Raw genomic sequence first — 20,827 nt, 5'->3', positions numbered from 1 at the left:
ACGTTGCAACACTATTACTTATTTCGCCGGGCTCACAGACAGGCAGGCGCAGACGACAAGGACGACGTCTGACTGAAATGAACTACGTCTGTTTGTGATTGTGCGGCTGGCTGTGCGCAGGTGGAGCAGGTGCTCTTTGCAGGCGAGTCCAAAAATGCAATAATCTTTCAGCGCCGTCGTCGTCAGCGTTTAAACGTGACTTTTAAGCATGATGTTGTAATATTTTAACTTGACTAAGAGGCGAGAAGTGGAGGGGTTTGGGTGAGGCTATATAAAGGCAGGGTTGGATCCTCCATTGTGTGCGGCTGCGAAATTGTTACAAATGCCCCCAGCGTGCATTTTATGGCCAGTGCGATAAATAAAATGTTGCAACAAACAGGGCACACACACACAGAACAGAAATATGTGCAAATAATATGGGAGAGCGTTCCACGGGCCAAGGTATGGAATAGTCCTGCGAGTCCTGCTAGTCCTAGCTGGCAGGCAGTCAGACAAACAATAACATAAATTTCGTTAGCTATTTTATTTTTTACCCATCGTATGTGTGTGTGTGTGTGTGTGTGTGGTCGTGCCAAGTAATTGTGCAATATGTTTTAGAGGCTGGCAGGCGAGAGCCTTGACCAGGATGCGAAGTTGCTTACTGGTCGCTAAGTAGTGGAAGTCAACGGAGATCAGGCTGCAAAGACCACTCGTTTGCTTTAAAGGAGTGCTTGCTGCAGCAGGTTAAATGTGCGTTAAATTGCCAAACGTTTTGCCAACTTTGTCGGCCATTACAATTACCGTTGGTCGTTCCTCTTGGCCAGGCCCTCCATCATCCGCCGCTGTGTTCGTCCGTCCCCGTCTATGCGTAATTGTAATTGCAAGCGCTTCGCCAGAGCTCGCCCCCGAAGGCTTTCCACAACCCCAACTATCTGTCTTGGCCGAAAGCTTAGACAAGTTTGCTGCTAAGCCAACATAAGTCCCGAAAGCATTTCATATACCAAAACGGAAAAGGCAACAAACTGCGAAACTTGTGTTAGTGTATTTGTCCGAATGATTGTGTAGCTTAGGGTGGACCTTTTTCAAGATGAACTAGAAACCTGAAATAATTTTCATGTGTAATAAATAATTGTAAATGCCAGCAATATATTGAAAGACGAAATGCAATTCCCACTTAGTTTTCTTAATACTTATCCAAACACTTTCTAATAAATTCAACGAGCTTAAACAATTTATTTGACCAATTTATAACTCCTTAATAATTTCCTTAAATAATCAGAGAGTTCATGCACTTAAAATTTGGATTTATTAAAATAATAGCTTTTTTAAAAAATCAGTAACAATTTTGAATGAACAAATTAATTTCCTTTTACTTAAAAAGTTGTTTAATACAATTTTCAACAATGCGGATCGGTGTTGCATTCCATAAACATTTCTTAAAGATTAAAACCGAAGATATTGAAATCTTTTCATGTAAAAAGCCTCAACCTAAGGTCCACCCTAACGTTTCCATGTGTATGTGGCTCAGTCCGTTTCTGTTGTTTTCGTTGTGGTGTTTGTCTTAGTTAAATTCCGAAAGGCGTAACGGGTAACGAGCGGGGTGCATTGAGTGCGGCTTAAGTGTTCATCGACTCAACCGCAGCAGAAACTCTGCTACTGCTTCTGCTTCGTACGGACGGAGGTCCTTTCAGCCCGTTTCCGCATCCTTGCCACGCCCCTCATTCCACTCCACTCCATACCACCGCCCAGCTGTCAATAGTCTGAGTCTGCTGCAAGTTCAATTAATTGCGCGCAACGAACAAACAAACAAACAGCAACAACAACAACAACAAAAACAACTATAGTAACAAGGAAAAGCAACCACAAAAATTAAATTAAAGTAGAGCACGCCCCCCCTCTATCATTCTCTCCCCCTTTCTCCACCCTATTGCCTTCTCTTTCAGCCCTACCCTTTCGTGTAAATGAGTGATGTGCATGAAGAGCGCTAAAACACTTTTGTTTGCCTGTGTGAGTGCAAGTGTGCTAGTGTTTGTGTTTGTGTTTGAGGCTAGATGAAGACGTATGGTTATTGTGATGACTCTTGGAAAATTGATAAATATTGCAAAACGCACTAGCTCACACAAACACACACACACACACACATGGCGAACGAACGATTGGGGGGAGAAAATATAATTTAATTAAAATGTTTTATGTAAGACATGTTTATTGAAGCATTTTCTCTTAAAACTTCCCAAAGCAATTTGATTGACGGACTTGACTTGGTTGTTGTTGCAGTGTCCTTTCTGCCGCTTTCTCTCATTTTGTTTGTTGTTTGTTGATTTTATTTGTTGATTTGTGGCATCAGCTGCTGTCAAGGTGTTGAAGAGCATTCCACGCCTGAAGTTTTGCACTGATTTGCTACCTGGAGAGCGTTGTTTTCCAAGAATTAAGTAAGGGAATATATTTTCAATTACGGCTGCCAAAGGTGGGAGAAAAAGTTGATAAAGGGCTTTGTTTTTCAGATCTGACCTATAACATAGACTTAAATACATTAAATAGACTTATGTTTTGCTAACATCTAGAATAGTTACTTATAATCTCAATATATACCGATATGTTATCACCATTATTTCCGTATATACGCATATGCCGTGTGTTGTTGTCATGTATTTTAAAATATTTCCTTAATTCTCTATTACGTATCTATAAACAAATAATATTTCCAACAACCAGTAAAAACCATATTGAGAATAATCAAACTTTGATGCTCTTAAATATCAGACAATATGTACCCGTTTTTACTGTTATTTTAATAAAGTTTTAGCTGATTTTTTGTTACCATTCTAACACAAAAATTTCCCAACCCGCATATTTATAATAATTAAATTTTCTGTTTATATTACCCCAATAAAATTTTATACCTCTGTGTTGTTGTTTTTCGATGTTGTGCGTACAGTTTACCACTGAAAATAATGGACACAATTCAGGAAAGACTTAAAACAATTATGCTAAATGTTGTGATATATCTACTCATATTTATGTACCTCTTCAAGCGACTTGCCACAAAAATTTAAATAGCAAATTTTGTATTGTTGTGTCCACGTAAACATTTGTTGTGCATTGTTTTCGTGTTGCTCTTTTTCGTAGTATAAAAGAAAAAACAAATTTAAATATGTACTACAACAAATAAACCAATTAATTAACAATATGCAACAACATTTCCAAAGTAAATATTTTACTACAAAAAACCCCACGCTCAATCAGAAAACCCAAACAACAACAGAGATTATAAAACTTTATTTATTCTTACTTTTCTCTTTCTTTTTTCTGCTCTTCTCTTTTTTTGCAAAAAAAAACTTTGAAAAACACCAATATACGAAAACCCAAAAATCTGTACACCAATTTAGCTATCGGCCTGAGAAGCATCGAATCGACGGCGTTCAACTAAAGACGATGCTCACAATGGAAGCTTGGAAAGTCCATCCGACCCCAATAACCAAATAACTCGACGATTGCATAAATGCAAGAGGAGAGCCCACTGCAAACGTCCATGACAAGTAGACCTAAAGATCTGTGCTTTAAAGGCTTCAAAGTTTGTTTCCCATAGGCCGTGATAAATACTCGTAATAAGCCGTGCCTCAAGTAGACAGAGCCTTAAGCCCTTCAGTTCAAACCGAAACCCAGTGCTGAACTTCTTTACTCTAACGTGACTACAGGAATAGCCATAAAAAGTAGGAAATTTAAAGTAACAATCAAAACGCGAGCTTTGATTAAAAACGCACGGTACATAAAGTTACTAGAGCAAAAACAACCAAAGCAGACTAAGTCTAGCTACATAAGCAAAAAGTAAGCATTAAATACTAAGATATATTTTTATTAGTTTTAATTTGAGTAAGACATGTACGAGTTCAGTTAAATTTATGGCCATGTCTGTTGGCCGTTTGAGTAAATCTCCGACGGGCGCTTGGCTCTTGGCATATTTGCCAAGAGTTATAAAACGGAGACAGACAATATAATTATACAAGCGTATGCAGGACAAACTCTGTCTAGTGCTCATAAACTTTAAATTCCGCTTTATCGTGAGTTGCCCCTTATTATACACACATATCTTGCGTATATATATATGAAATAAAAAACAAATCTGTACACACATAAACGACAGCCACAAAAGGGGACATTCTCCGGGTGGCATTTTCCTTTTTCCGTTGCCATGGCTTTTTTTCGCTTTTCGCTGCTCTTTCTTTAAGCATTTCCACGTGAAACTGAGGACACTTTTATGCGTTCGAAATGAAAATGCTATGTGCCATTAACATTATCCCCGACGCGTCACTACTTAAAATAAAAATTTCTATATTTTTTACACATTTATTTATATAAAAGGAGCAACGACGCCGTCAAGGGAGGGCACCTTTTGGTCGTCGCTCGCCTTTTATAGCCAATTTCTGGTTACCCACAGTGTGCAGCCAATTTCATGTCAAGCTGCAGTCGCAGCAGTACCAGCGCAAAATGATAATCCCGGGGTCATAAAAAATTTTTACTTTATATTGACTTTTAGTGTGATAGTCAAGCCAGCGGAAAAAAGCGGAGACAAGGTGCACATGAAATGTTAATGGCTTGTCAAGATTGCCTTTCCAAGTGCCGCGTTTTCTGGATGCTGCTGTAGGTGAAGAAGCTCAAATTTATCACCGGCTGCAAAACGAAATGCAAATGTTTTCTGGCTGAAGAAATGCTTCAATCCGACTTATACTGGAGTTGTTAATAGTCCAAAAAGGTTATTGAATTACCCTTAATATCCAAAAGCAGGGCTGCTTTTAATTTTAAAGTAAAGATTATTTTATTTTCCTTTTGCTCATGGAAGCCTAAATGGCAATCTTCAGCCCCACAGTACTCACAAAAGTCTGAGAAAAGTTTATCCCTTTCAATATTAATTAACACTTCAATACCACAGCAGCGAAGGCAAAGTTTCTGCCATGGCTTCTTCCCATTTCCGCTCGGTCTGCCTTTGACTTTTGGCCCTGGCCAAACAAAAACTTTTGTGCCTAAAAATTTGACTATGAAAATGTCTGGCACTGCAGCCGCACACAATTTCCACGCTGACACTAATTAACAATTAGGCGCATCTTAGCGGCTCCCAGCCATTTCCAATTCTCCGAACTCGCAGCGACTTAACTTTTGAACTACTTACAAGGCTAATAACTAATTTACTTCTAACTTCGGCTTAGCGCTGGGCCAGGCTCGCATTTCGTGAGTTTGTCCCCAGCCTATAGTCGAGTTTTACGCTTATTACTGAAGAATTTCAAACTGACACGACTGACAAATAAACTCCAAGCTCAAAGTCGCCGGAAGCAGGCCCAAAGGATTCGCGCAACAATGGCAACAAAAGGCGAAAAGAGCACAGTTTTGTTGGGGGGAAGCTGGTGGTGGGACATGGAAGCTCAGCCTGTGCTGAGTTATCTCTAGTCATATTTAAACGTCAAGACCGGGGCCAGACTTTTGACAATTGCCACACAATTGTCGGGGCGACGTCACCAACTGTTTGCCACCGCTGAGGGACTCATAAAGGCAGCGTTTAGCTTATTTGCTGTATAAATACTGACACCTCCGTTTGGCTGTGCGGGGGCTGACTTTCAGTCTTTCAGACTTTCAGACCGCCAGTCTGTCTGCCGTCTGAGTGCCATAAAAACGGGATGTCGACGTTGCCTGCAGGCACACTTGGCCCAGATGAGGCGAAACAATTGCCGGCAATATTGATGGGCCAGCCAGGCATTTGCAACATCTGATCCCAGTGATTGGGCCCAACATATGGCGTACGAATTGGAGTCATTTACATTTTAATCAAAGCTTCGCAGGCGAATGAATTCCCCAGCCCCAGGCCTCAAGACTCCACCCCTTCTTTTCTGGGTTCCCAGGAATGTCCGGAATATTTTTACATTATCCTCGTTACATGTCAAATGAGTGTCACTAATTACATATTAATTAGTTTCCTTTTACCAGTCACTCATTTGCCCACTCCCCGGGCAGCCACATCATCAATCAAACGGCAACTAGAGTGGAGTGCTCTAATAAAATGTAGAAAAATGCAAATGAAAAACTACTTAAGGCTTAGGGCCAAAGTGCTGCCTGCCTTAATCAATGAACGTATATGTTTCTAATTAAATTTTCATTACAAGCTGCTAAGAAAATCGGGCATATCAACATTAACTGTTGGGCAGTATTAAGTATACGATCTGGTGCCCATCTACCCATTTCCTGCCTAAGTAATTACAATTTCAATAATTTATAGCAAAATAAACGTGGTCCGACGAGATACAAACATTCGAACATAAATACAGGATGACAGTGATTTTGGGGGTTGAGCGGGTAGATTTTGTTTTCAATCAATTTTTGCCAAGCAAATATTATTTCAAGACAAGACGAGTGCTGTCTTTCACAAAGTTTTGTAATTATAACGGAGAGCCCGAAAATCCCCACAAAATAATTAATAACTTAAACATATTTACATAGCATTTTGAGCTATCTGCCGTAATCAGATTAAAACATTTTCAGATATGAATTGGTCGCATTACGGTAGGATATTCATTTGCAGCTGAGTTGGTACTCAGAATGCTGGCTAAGCTGTGAAAATTAATGGAGTATTTATTTGTTTGTTTAATGATTTATTAGCTGCAATGAAGAAGATTGAGCCAAATCCCCCCCAGCAAAGACGGCAGTTGAGCGGAGAAATTTAAACTTAATGCGCACACCTGATGCAGTTTCGCCTCCGCTCTGATGTATTCAAAGAGCCCCATCCTTCATTCGCAGGAAGAACTAATCCTCAGACGCTCATTAGCAGCCATTAAACGTCAATTTACATGTCAATTGGCAACAGTGCCCACCCAGCCAGTCAAAGGAAGCCAGCCAGTACAGTAAAAAACAGCTATGGAGGCGGGAGTTCGGGGACACATGAGCTTTGAGCTTTGACTTTCGCTTTGTCAGCCACTTTGTGTTTAGTTTCCCTTATTTTTTTTGTGTTTTGTCCTCTGGCGCCGCTGTCTCCACATTTTTTGTATTATTCATAGACGCGACTGGCTTTTTCACCTTTGGCCAGGACTTAAAATACAATTACTTGTCCCTGGAGAGGGAGGAAAAGGCATTGAAGATGCAGCTGTATGCTGGATGCTGGCTGTAGGATCCTGAATCCTGAATCCGGGATGGGAAGATAAGCAAAAACATAACGTGCAACAATTAGTGGCCTGTCCTTGCCGTCTCACCAGTGCAGCACATGTACAAAAGTTGCCATGTGGTTAGCTAATTTAATTTGGCTTTCTTTTTGCCGCCGCCGCCCCCCATTTCTCTTTGGCATCCTTTGGCGGCATCAAAGACAACGACACGTTAATGACTTCTTTTGCCGTGGCCGCACAGCACAGCACAGCACAGTCAGGATGGTGAGCAGGCATAAAAATAAAATCTAAAAACCGCCACACACATGGCTAGCCTTTGCTAGAATCACAAGGACGAAAAACCCCTTAGCAGGAGCCACTTAACTTGTCTATATGAGCCTAATGGCCTTTAATATTATTTTCACTGCTCTTTCCTTTAGCCGAGAGACCGAAAAAAAAGTTAAAACAAAAAAAAATAACCGAGAAAAACGAGGAAAGTAAGAGGAAAATGGGAGAAGAGGAGAAGAACCAAAAGGGAATCACTGAAAGCCCTGTGTGCATTTTATCCCTGCCGGTCTGTGTCGTTGCGCCCCAGGTAATTGTAGAAAATTGCTGCAACGCCAGGCTAAACATTGTGCAAATCCTTTTGTCCTGACCTTCCATTCTCCCCCGTCCCCTGTTTTCTTATCCCACCCTGTATGCTTTTTTTTTTCGGCCGCAACTGTTAACAGCCAGTTGAACTATGCCATTTCATATGTACAACAGCAGGCGCCGCAAAGTATGCTGCACTATTTTTACCTTGTCCTGGCTTGAAACCCCATCCCGTCCAATTCAACGTGCTTTACATTTTTATTAAGCCAACCCTTCTTCTTGTTGTTGCTTAGCATGCCAGGGGCGTTGTTTGGCTTATTGCACGTGCTTGGCAAAACGGAGGGAGGTGGGGGAAAAAAAGGAGAGCCGGGGTCCGGACGATAGGACGGTATGGAACCCAAATGCCATTAGGCTTAACCCGGACACAAGACAATTGCCTGCAGGCCATGTGCATGGGTCCAACGTGTCGTATTAGTTATTTTCTACTTCGATTGCTTTTGCCACTTTAACGCGACAGCAGCTGGCTGGGACTGGTTGGACTGGCTGTCTGTGGCAAGTGTTTTGCCAATTATGTGACGCTCAATTTTCGATATGATACGAGCGTCTGGGGTTTGGGGCAGCAGCTTATATCCTTTTTGAAAGCGAAAAATGGGAAATAAGAGAGAGAGAGAGAGAGAGAGAGAGAGATAACGAAGACAGCTGCCTTATCCATTTACCAGTAGATATTGATTAGATTCTAGCGAATCTCTTGCTGATCACCACCACCGCCACCACCACCAGTCATCTATCGCTCTCACCCCACCTAGCCTTAAAAAATAGACTCTAAGTAGTTTTAAGCCATACATTTCCTCATGCTCGCCCGTAATTTTACCAACTCTTTTTTCAAGTAGTGGCTAGCGTGTTCAATTACCTTTCGATGTCTATCCTTAACTCAGTAGCTCTGTGCGTGGCCAGCTTGTAAGTGTGTGTGTGCGAGATGAGATGGTTTGCTTGTGTGTGCGTGGCTGTCTGTTCTATATATACAAATATAAATATACATACCTATAAATTACGTATTTGAATAGCTAAATTCCATTTCTGTAAGTTGTAAGTTAAACAAAAAACAAATTGTACGACAATTTTAACTAAATATCACCCATTTTTATCTTCTTTTCTTTCCTTTTTATGTAACACTTGTTCGTGCTCTATATCAAATATATATGATTGAAACGAAAAAAAAAATGAATACATCAAAATTGGCAAAATTGGAAAACTGACAATTATTCTCTTATTATTTTCAAAAACTAATTTCACCTTTTTTGTGATTTAATTCGTGTTGTTTTGATTTGGTTCGGTTTTTTTCCATATCGAAATTTCTACCTTCTTGATGCAACAATTTCAACAAAAAATTTGTTCCGCTTATAAAATCAAAATTTGTACTCCCTCTTCCCAACCCCAAAAAAAACCTAACCACATTAATAAATGTTGTAATTGTATTTGCTCTATTGGTGCTCAAACTATCCACCCAAACACCAACGAATTTCTCCTTAAATAAATGTTGTTGCTTTTACTTTTCTTTGGGTATTTTGCGCCTGTTAAAATTTGAACAAAAATTACCAAACAAAAAAAAAAACAATTACGTAAATGTGCCTGCTGCGTTCGTTACTCGTTACAAAAAAAAAAATGTTGCGTAATGTGTAACCCTGTTGCATTTACATCTCTCTTTATACGACACACTCACATATTATGATCGAGAATATATATATTTTTTGCGTATTCATTTTTCGGATTTCACTTTAATTTAATGCGAATTTTCTCTGGCTATGGCTTCTTGATTGATAACTTATCATTTTCACAAAACACGATCGAACACTTTGCCACTCACAACAAAAACACACATTGCCACTTGTCCATTTTGCCGTCTCTTTTGGTGCAACAAAAAACGAAAACAAAAATCAAAATCGTAAAACGTAAATCGTAAATCAATCGTAAATCAATCAAAATCAATCGGATCGATCGAACCACATGACATGACATGAAACATGAACAAACCCGAAACCCAAACAGAGCATTTAGATCGCAAGCTGTTCGTTGGCATGCTCAGCAAACAACAGACCGAAGACGATGTTAGACAAATCTTCCATCCGTTCGGCACTATAGAGGAGTGCACCATACTGCGTGGCCCGGACGGAGCTAGTAAAGGTGAGTGTTTCGATTATTTAACCTATATCCTATATATACCTATCTACAGCTATATCCAGCTCAGTTTCCCCCACCTAAGATACTGTTCATATTAAGTATACGTGACGTGTTCGGCTCGTTATCTGTTGTATTTTCCAGTTATTTGATTAAACTTAAGATTCTGTTGATCGTTTTGGTTGTGCGTAGTCATGCTAAGAGTATTTTAGTTTGAAAATCGTCTAAATCGATGTCTCATAGCTTATGCAATCTTTAGCTGGAGTTGATAGTATGAAATCTTAATGTGGGTATACTAAGTATACGTAACGTGCTCTGCTATTTTACTGTTGGTGATTCATTAGCAAAGATTGTGTTGATTGTGTTTTAGATTTAAAATCGTTTTAATCCATGTCTTATAGCTTGTGCAATTTTAGGCTGCAATAAATACAATACAATAAATACATGATAAATGGGTAAATTAAGTATACGCAGTTTTCTAGTATAATTCCTATTTATTTTGGCATTAGCTTTATTGAGAAAATTTACGAATAAAATCATGAACAATCGTTGTCGTGTAGTTCGTGCTGGGAATTATTCGCAGAGTACAAGTTCTGATAAATATGGCCAACTGATAATGTCCCATTCAAATGTGGGCAGCTGTGCAACGAGCCAAATAATCATCACAAACCATAACCATAACAATTACACAGAGTTCGGCGAGAGTTTTGGGGGGCTTTGAGGTGGCATAAAATAAAAATCGGGTAAACAGTTCAATTAAAGTTGTTTGCTTTTGGCAGTGCTGCTCGTTTCACACGCCGGCCATTTGCATTTGTATGCGGCATTTGCAAGTAAAAATACGCACACACAAACACACACAAACACACGCGCAGAGGGCAAACAAATGGTGTATAAAAATAAAAAAAAAAAAGACGAGAGATAGAGGCAGTGGGAAGTTTCGTTTGTTTTAATATGCAAGTAACTTTTTTAACAATAACATTCCATTTTATTATGTCAAAAGTTTTGGTTTTACAAATACACACACACACTCAGATACGCACACACCCACTTAGATACACAAATACACTGGCAAACACTCGGTCTGGGAGTGTAATTGTGTCTTTGTTATATATTTTTATTTTGCTTACATTTGCAACATTTTTGACTGCCGCCTTTTGTCGTCCTCGTCGTGTGCGTATGTATTTCCATGTTAATGTTTGTTATTGTTGTTCTTTTGTTGGCGTTTATTGTTGCCATTTTGATATGCATGAAAAGGCAGCGTTCGGCGGTCGGAAGGGGGCGTGGCACATTGGCCATGTGACACTTTGCATAGAAAACCAACGTTCAGGGGTATTTATTTTTGTTTGTTATTTTTGTGTACTCTTTTTGTTTTTTTTTCGCCCCACTCGTTTATTTGTTTAGGGGTTGGAGCTGCACTTAGGCATTAAAATGGAGGTGGGTGGAGTGGAGGTCCTGAGATTTTAGGCCTCCGCCTGCGACAGCCATCAATTTCAAATCAAATCGATGCCTGAAATTTCCACAAATTTGAATAGCTGAAATATCTCACGCATATATATTTTGCCATTCCGCCGCACAGGAATGTCATACGAATCGAAGACAAAGCAGCGACATAATTTGATACAAATTTTCATTTTTCTTCCTCGTCTTGTGCTTTTCACTTCCCGGTTGAACGGGAAAACTTGTTGTTGATGTCGTCGCCCTTCAAACTTCGACAGTGGCTGCGTGCAAAGCCGCGAAAACTGTCAGTCAATGTGGTTAAATGTGGGGCTTGGGGGTTGGAAAATTTCCAGTAGAAGGGGTGGGGGGTGGATGATTGCGGCTCTTGCGGCTGCGATGCCAACATATCATTCTTCATTAAAATGCGCTTCAAAGTCAGCTCAACTGGAGCTGCGCGAGTCTGGCGCTCCTTTTTCGGAGTCGCAGTTGGTGTTAGGAAAGTGACAGGCGCTAGCCTGTGTAAGTGCCAAAATCCATCAACGTCAATGCCTTTTTTTCCTCCTTCTATTCCACTTTTCCGCTGCGAATTATATTCAAAGAAAATCGACTGAGCGGCGAGCGGGGTAATGAGGAATGAGGAATGAGCATTGACTGACTGGGCGAACTGCAAAATGTATGCAAATGATGATGCATGTGGCAGCGAAATGCGGTGACGCCGAATCCGTGGGCGAACAATAATAACTCCAGCCCCTCATCGCCCGATGTCTGTGTGCCTGACAGGCCACAGGAATAAGCGCAACCATCATGTTAAATTATGCAAATTCGATTTCAGTGAGTGAATGAACTGAAACGAGGTAAAGGAAAGGTTTTTCTGGCCGGGGACTTGGGCTGACTTTGAAACTTTTGCCTAGCACCAAACACAAAGCATGTGGCACAGCACTGAGAGAAAACTACACGCAAAAAAATACATGCTAAGAATCACAGCAAAATATCCAATACTTTAGATGGAGAAAGTTCGAGTCCATTTAGGGACTTTTTTTTTACATCAATGATTATTCTTTTGTGTGATGTATAATGAACCCTACAAAATCAGTTTTTAAGAGTATTCAATACGTTATTTCAGGGGTTCAGTATTTTAGCAAAATATCTTCTCCGGGTGTAACCATGTGGCGGAGGCGAAGGAGCCAGGAGCCAGAAGCCAGGAGCCAGCAACCAGGACAGGCTGGCGGCTCATTTGATTAGAATATTCATGCATGCACTTCATTGTCATCAAGGAAGGCTGGCAGGCTGGCAGGCAGCAAAGTTGTCATCTCGTCCTGGGTCTTGTCATCTGTGCAATCAACACAATTGTGTGTCTCCGGGTCTCGCCGTCCCGCTGCCTTTCTGTCTCTCTCTCTCTCTCTGCCGCTATCCCGCTATCCCTTTGTCCCGCTTTCCGTCCGCCGGTAATCAAAGCGCCCAATGTGCGTGGATATGTGGGGATATGTCGGATATGTGAGCAGCAAGGGGTGTCGTCTAGTGCGTTTTGCATAAGTAGCCGCACGAGTGTGGAGAATGGCTCCTGTTGCTGACAGACGGTTGGCGTAAGTTGACGTTGAATGGGCTACGTTAACAGGCTGGCTGGCTGGCTGGTTGGCTTAAAGCGCTCTCGGCCTAATCACTGCGACTGCCGAGCTGTCATTAGGTAATTGCCATCGGAGGGGGCCAGAGCCGGCGCTCAATTAGTTTAAAGAATAAAATACACATACTCCACTCACCCACATTTGAGTGCATAATTTAATTCTCGCTTGAGGCCTTGAGTCGATCGACCTACTACTACACTCAATCGATGGAATTGTCAAGTTGGGCTGCCAAAAACATAAATTGAATTAAAACATCGTTTAGACTCGAAATTAATTCGAAATGTCTCGCTTTGTCAAATTAACTTTTAATTGCCGCAAAAGCCAACAAAGAGACCTCCGAGTCGGTCGTCTTGCAGCTGACACACGAAAACAAATTCCAATTAATTCGCCAGAGATATTTATGTGCGGCTGACACACACAGACGTGCACACTCGAGGACACAACAATGGCGCAACCATGCCGTAAAGTAGACTTCAAATGTTGGCCTGCATTGTCGTCTATCATATCAAAAGCGGCGCAAACCCCATAAATGCCAATAATTAATGTGACATTTTCGGCGTAATTGAGGCAAGTATGCAGCAGCAGCAGCAGCAGCAGCAGCATCGCCAGCCTGTCACAACCACACAAAACGGGCGGAAATGTATCTAGGCATGCGATGCGTGTGTATTTCAAAGCATTCCCCAAAACTGCATGGCATGCCAAGTGGCAAACTGCTCTGTCATACACCATACTGTATACCCCATCTCTCATCAACCCACGCTCTGCTGGCTAATTGAATTTGTGCACATAGCTATAGCGAATTCTACGAGTGGGCGAGTGGAACCGCCCTCCGAAAAAAAAAACCGAGAAAAACGAAACAAAATCGAGTGTGCAACAAAATTTTGTCGCTGCAAGCTCAGGTGCGTGCTCCTTCTCGTGTCTCAGCTTAAAGACCAAATTTATTGCCTGCAAAAAAACGACAAAAAAAAAATAAAAAGGAAAGTTAAGTAGCCTTCACATAATTGCTCAGAGAAAAGTTTTAATACCCCATACTCTGGCTCACCGGGCTTTGCCTCAAACTTTGCAATGACAGTTTAAGTTGTTTTTCAGGCTGTTGCTGCTGCTTTGGCTGCTTTGGCTGTTCCACTTGTTGTTTGGCCAACAAATTTTTACAGCCAGCCATTGTGCGACGGGGGGGTTTAAAGGGGGAATCGGATCCAGGACGAAGCTTCCGCCGGTTGTCAACTCTCACTTGCTCACATCCACATTCACATTCGCATTCACATTCGCATTCACATCCACATATCATCGTGGCAGCTCTCTGGCATCATCATTTCATTTCAATTTCAATTTATATGAGCAAAGTTTTATGAAGTGCATGTCATGCTGCCTGTCGCTTTGCTCTACTCCTGTTTCTATCGACCCACAGCCCAGCATCCACCATCCACCACCCACCAGCCACCACCCACTATCAACCCACCCACTGGCGCACTGCATTTATTAAATTTCATTTCATTTCAGCTCTATACTCATGTTTATTTTACAGCACACTAAAAAGTTCTAACAAGTGCTGATTGAGTGCGCTGCAAAAACTGTCAAACAAACCCGAACAAAAGCCAGAACCGAACCGTTGTAAAACTCAAATTGAATTTAACGCTTATGACATGCGAGAGTTTTGCTTGATTCGATTCTTTATAATAATGGTTAAAAGTGTGATGAGATTTTGGCTTTTGTTGACTTAATCGAAAATGTGTGTACGGAAAGGGGGTTCGGCTGCTAGTAAGCTTTGCTTTGGTTGATACTGCACTGATAGGACAAGTTAACTATGCCCATCCTTAATCTTATTAGGACAAAGTTAGCGCTCTTAGAGCTCTGCATATGCCTTTAGGACCCATAAAACATTGCACTTAATGCGCCTTAATTAAAACAAAACTCTCCCTGCCCTCTCTTCAAGTGCCCGCCGCAGTCTATAACTATTTATTGCGTGCCAAGAAGCAGCATTTGTACGAGCATGGGAAAAAATCGGAGTAATAATAATAATGTAAGTTGTGGCATAAGCTCATAAGTGCCATTTAAGCCACAGTCATCCTTGTTGCTATTGCCGCTGGCAAGCCAAAAGTCCAAGTCCACGACTCCCGACTGCAAAATGGCACACAGGCTAAGGAATTAAAATACATATCAAAAAGGCATGGGCTGAGGATAGAAAGAAACAAACGCGAACTTTTGCGTCTATAGACCGAAAAACCGAAACCAGAAAACCCAACAAACTTTGCCGTCGTCGTTGTGTAGTCGCCATGGCCACAAGTCTTTTGTGAGTCCTGATCCTGATCCTGTTCCTGTTCCTAAACCTCTGCACACCCAAAAACGTGTATGTCTGTATGTGTTTTGGCCGCAGCTTGATGCAGCTTAAATTTAATTGCAACACGGCCAAAGTTTCATATGCAATGGTCGGAGGCGGTGGCGGAGGCAGTGGCGGAGGCCCCAGCCGAGTCCAATAAATTTTTATCACATACAACTAGAAAAGGCGTTACGCCTCTTGCCCTCCTTAATGCTAATTAACATGCAACACGCCCGAAGCTTTGCAGCTAATTCACAAACACACACTAGCTTAAACGGGAAGGTCAGAGCAATTAAACGTGGCCAAGGAGCTGGCTGTCGAGCAGGAAGTGGCTGAAATTTGATGCCGTCAAGCCGGGCCAACGACTCATAACAGAGCCACAAAGTGCCAGCAACTTATGCCACTCGCTGGCCAGCTTACAAGGCACAGAATGGAGGGTCTAGACCCAAGGACATTACATACCTTAAGCGGATAACATAGATTCTTAGTTGCAAGGAGATTCATATAGATCGTATCCCTGCCATGCTTTACTTTAAATTTTTAGATAACTGTCATTGTGTTTATATTTGTTATTTCTTTAGTGTATAACTTAAATAAATCAATGTGCTGCAAAAATAAAGCTTAACAAGATAGCGTAGAAATCCTCAGAAAAAGCATTTAGAAATGGAAAGTCCAATGGGCTTATTGGCATACTTCTTAATTAATTGTAAATTCAATAGTCAGATATTTAGATTTACTATAACATTTTTTATCAGTGTTCTAGTAAGGTTTTTTATATTAGAATTTAGTTTTCAATATGCGATCCCCATGCGATGCCCTCGCCCAAACTGTGGCTATATTGCCGCCTCCCGCAATTTCGTTTCATTATGTGGCCATGTTGGTGGCAAGTGTGCTTTATTAACACATTTCGTGGCCCGCCCGCACTCACATATACGTAAGAACATAACTTTTTTAATACCCATTGCCGTCGCCGTCGCCATCGCTATTGCTATTGCCAGCAGCAGCCTGGCAGGACCAACAGGACCAAAAGGACGAACAGGACCGACCGGGCTGGCTGGCTTTAGTTGTAATAGTTTAATAAAGTAGTAAAAGCTGCGGAAATTAGATTTGACCGCAACACACGGGCACAGGAGACCGCTCCGCCGGAGCTCAGACAAAACTTTGCCGCACGGCCCAGGAGAGCAAAAAATGTGGTACAAGCCACATGGCGAGGTGGTGGTGGTTCCTCGGGCTTCCTGGATTCTTGTCAATAAAAATGTCAAAAAAGTTTCGGCTAAGCATTAAGCACAAAGTTTGGGCCGAGTGAACGGTGGGGGGGGCCTCCGCTCTCGGTGAAAAGGGTTGCCCAGGCATACTTATGGTGGCCTGATGAGGATGTATCCCGAAGTGGGTAGTGGGAGTGGGAGTGCTTATTAAAGGCTGGAGGAGTCCCAAAAGGAAGCGATAGCCTTGGCAACAAATTTAATTAACTCAGTTGAGCGCGCCTCCCTACTATCTTTTGGTCGGGCATCAATAAAAGATTAGTCCTATCAGCCATGAAATATGCCACTTAAGATATTTGTTTTAGTTGTGGAGGATTATTGAAAAATTAATGCAATAAAGGGCAGCTCCTGCTTATCGATTGAGTTCGCATAGGGAATCCATTTAGCAGCTGCCCGAGGCTTTAATATTTTTAATAAGCCCCCTAACGAAGACACCACTCATCTGAGAACTTATTAAATTTCAGACAAGGAGCATAGCCTAATGGCTCCTGCTGCTCCTGGTGCTCCTGCCACCTGTCAGTTGCACATATTTTGTTATTATCTGGAGGTTGTGCGCAGAGGCGCCCAACCGTATGCCACATACATATTCTGCAGCTCATTTTCTAGCTCATTGCCGGGGCCAAGACATGAGCTAAATTAATTTATTCCGCTTTTGTTGTTAGACAATATCCTTTTCAGGCTCGCAGCCTCCAGCTCCCTGCTTTCCCCGTAACAGGATACATGGCAAGGCAGCTTGAGTCGAGCCGCGAAGGCTCCATTTAATGAAAATGGAAGCGACTAAGGCCCAACCAAACTGCGGGGCTGCTTGTATCCTTTTTCAAGGCTCGGAGCTGGAACAAAATAAAATAATATAAAACTGACACTGAGGCTGAGGCTGAGCCTGTTCTAGTTTGTGGGTTGCTAAGCTGCGTCAAGTGTCGACAGGATGCGGGGTTCGGGAAAGGAATAGCCAAAAAACATGGCAACAATTCAGCAAATGAGCCGAGAGAGATTTTTAAATTTGCCTCCTTAGAGTTTCTTAAGTTGAATTCTTAGCTCTTCCTTCTTCTCTGTTTAAGGTAAGTGCCACTGATTTCCTCATCCTTACAGCATATTTATACCATCCAAACCGTTCAAAGAATATTTCTAAGCAGCCAAAACTGCTCACTGACCACATTATATGTTATTCACCGCAGAATCAGCTCTGTCAAAATGCAAATGAGTCTGGTTATCGAGTCTCCGTATCGTTGTTAACCACAAAAAGTTTCCACTTTCAACCAATTGACAGGCAACAATGCATAATAATGAGAGTTAACTGCAGTGATATATGTTTTGCATAATTTAATGACTGCAGCTTCCACCGATTCCTCGGTTAACCGCTTTGCCAGTTAACAAATATTCATGGAGAAATCTCACTTTGAAATCTCACTTTAAAATCTTTTAGAAATTTAGAAGCTCACGAAAAATAAAAAACTTATTTCATGAAATACGTCATGGAAATTTATTTCATGAAATACCTCAAGGCATATGAACTTGGGCATCCAAAGCCATTTTAATTCTCAAATCTGATAAGTAAATTAAATATTTATGACAAACTTCTAGCTATCATTCCTGGTATTGGACTATTTTTTTCTGAGTGCATGCTCAAGGCGTTTTTGCCTGGCCGTTTCTCTTGTTTTCCCCCATAGCTTTTTGCCACTGTTTGGTCGGCACTCAATCAAAAATCACATTTCCGTGTCGGCTGTTTGGCGCAAAAAGCAAATCGCACATACAACCGCACAGATGAAGCAAATGTAATTAAAATTCGATATACTTGTTTTCACAAAACGGCCTGCAGAGAGATCGCATGGGAAGTGGCAGTTGGGGAAAATGGGAAAAATGGGAGAAAGGGGAAAAAGGGGAGAAATGGGGAAAGGAGTTAGGCCTCGGCTGGACCATGTTTTATATGGCCTGCGGGGCGGTGGCAATGGGTGAAAATTGGGGCTGGGGAGTTGCATGCATCATCGTCATCATCATCGTTGCTGGCAACAGCATTTGGCAAAAATTGTAGCTTCAATTTAAATTTTTGGTCAGATTTGCACGTACTCAGCATCGCATCGTGTGTTTTTGTAATTACATATACACACGCTCACAGCCACACAATTCATGCAAATTGATGTTGCTTTTAGCACACGTACACAAGGAGAAAATTTCAAACAAAATTATGAAATCCTTATAGCTTTTGTCTTAGAAAGATTAAATCTGTAGGTGTATTAAAAGTAAAATTGATATCTTAACACTTTTAAAAATAATTTTCAAAATAACTATGCCCATTTACCAGGTTATAGTAAAAGGTTAAGACCAATTTAAGTAGGAATTTCTAAAATTTAATTTCGTTATTTTTCCTGAGTGCACAAATACTGGGTAAAAATGCGAGTAGAAGCTGCGTTGGAAATTTTAGGCTGTTGTCTGCGCTACTTTACAGAACTGCCCCCCCACAACAATGAAGATTTATAATACCCTTTTGGCCTCTGGCTCACCTCCTCGTTGTCATGGCGATGCTTGGGGCCTAAAGCACTGTATGCCGAATGCCATAATAGCCATATATTAGGGCTCAGCGGCGATTTGGCCGCAGCCGACAACAATTGAGAGAAAAATGGTAAAAACAAGGCAGTTTACGCTGGTAATTGGACTCGGCTTAGACCGTTGAAATCCACAATAACCAAACTCACGTAAATCAGACGGATTTATTTCTGCAGCACAGAATATTATTCAAAGCATGGTTTTAAGCCGATGCTGCTGCTGCTGCTGCTTCTCATGCTGCTGGCATTGTATAAGTTATGCCAATCACATAACAAAATATATGTTTTTGCCCGACTCAAATTAAATAAGAGCCGCCACTCCCACTACCACTGCCACTTCCACTACCACGGCTAACAACAAGCACTGCAAATCGCACACTCAAGCGTAGAGCGTAACAAAATTCAATATCGCTTTTAATTGCATGTTGCCGGGGCAACAGCAACATCAACAGCAGCAGCAACAGCAACAACTAGCGACAGACATTGTAAGCCCCTTGCAAACTGAACCGTCGAGCGGATGAAGAGAGTGGATGGATGCTGGCCACTTATATAAGCCTGAATGCCTGGGACGAACCTGTAATTTAGCAAAATGTTATGTAAACTTTAAATCGAGTTATGCATTTTAATTGGTTGTTGTACAATTTTGCAAGCGGCACGTTTTGTTTGCCACATCAGAGAGCACGGAGCTGAGCTTCCATTATGCATACACAGATACGGCATATGAATATATATATATATATATATATATATATATAGACAGGCATGCTCTGCTCCTCCACAACACAATTGAAAATGCAATGCCTCACAGATTTTTGCGTAATGCAATTGAAATCTTGTTCAATTTGAACAATTTGCAATATTATTTTAGGGAATTTATGCTCTCGACTTTCGTTCTTTTATAAGTTTTTTCGGCATTCCTCGGGCAAAAGGTTGGAATCGTAGTGGGTTTTTTTCCTCGGAATTATTGTTTCATGTTTTTGTGGGCTTTGAAAAATTCCTTGAAAATCATAGAAGGGCACTTTCGGTTACTGCTTGTAAAAATGTTCGGTTAATTAAATAAATTTCGACCCGCACAAAAGCGTTGCGAGTGCAGCAAGTGCATCTGGGCCGGCAGCTTAATGTTAATCTACCCCATGGCTTAATTGCTGCCACTGCCACTGCCGCAGCAAATTGCTCCCAAAAGGCCAAAGTCTGGGGATGTCTTGGTGGTGGTCTAAGTCGCCGTCTCAGTCTCAGTTTCAGTCTCTACAACATCTACAACTCCACTTCCTTCCGTCTAGGACTCTAACTCATTTTAATGATGCTCTGGCACTACCTGGATGGCTGACTGGCTGACTGGCTGGCTGGCTGGCTTTTCCCCAAGTGCAGTTGGTGTCGTCTTCCGCCAGTTTGGTCGCAACTTGGAGGCAATTATGGCCAACTTGGCCGTGTGCTTACATGTGGCCAAATTGTTGTGGCCATGGCCGGGGCGCCGTCTGCTACGTCTCTTGGTCGCATTAAAAATGAATAATGTGCGCGACTTGGTCGCACAATTTATGCACTCACTGTCCATATGCTGCTTACCGGCTGGCTGGCTTCTCCCTTTTCAATCATGTCCAAATCCATGCAATCAAATTCCCGGCCGCCATACAATTAGCCGCTCCCCGCTGGCCCGCTGAGAAAATAAAATAAATAAATTTGTTGCATGCCTTTTGGACGCGCAGTTTATTAGGCTTAACCTACCTGTCCAATGGGAACGAACTGGACGACCTCCTGCCCACGCTTTGATGTCGAGGCTAAGCCT

The 20,827-nt window shown here is 41.6% G+C and overlaps 1 protein-coding gene across 28 annotated transcripts in view; it reads left to right on the top strand.

Moving 5' to 3' along the window:
• Positions 1–20,827, top strand: part of LOC108146594 (CUGBP Elav-like family member 4) — a 129,551-nt gene that overhangs the window by 56,813 nt on the left and 51,911 nt on the right. For 16 of the 28 annotated variants that reach the window (XM_041708331.1, XM_017272619.2, XM_017272629.2 and 13 more), the window contains one exon: positions 9,738–9,872. The exons of 11 other annotated variants lie outside the window; for them this stretch is intronic. In XM_041708331.1, the coding sequence (XP_041564265.1) occupies positions 9,738–9,872 (135 nt within the window). Of the gene's footprint in view, positions 1–3,434; positions 3,808–9,737; positions 9,873–20,827 lie in introns of those variants that run through there. One more of the 28 variants, XM_017272634.2, reaches the window with a different exon arrangement.

This window comes from Drosophila elegans, unplaced genomic scaffold, assembly GCF_018152505.1.
Source record: "Drosophila elegans isolate 14027-0461.03 unplaced genomic scaffold, ASM1815250v1 contig_208, whole genome shotgun sequence".
Classification (NCBI taxonomy): domain Eukaryota; kingdom Metazoa; phylum Arthropoda; class Insecta; order Diptera; family Drosophilidae; genus Drosophila; species Drosophila elegans.
Note: the sequence above shows the minus strand (reverse complement) of the source record. Positions and strands in the feature narration are given on the sequence as shown.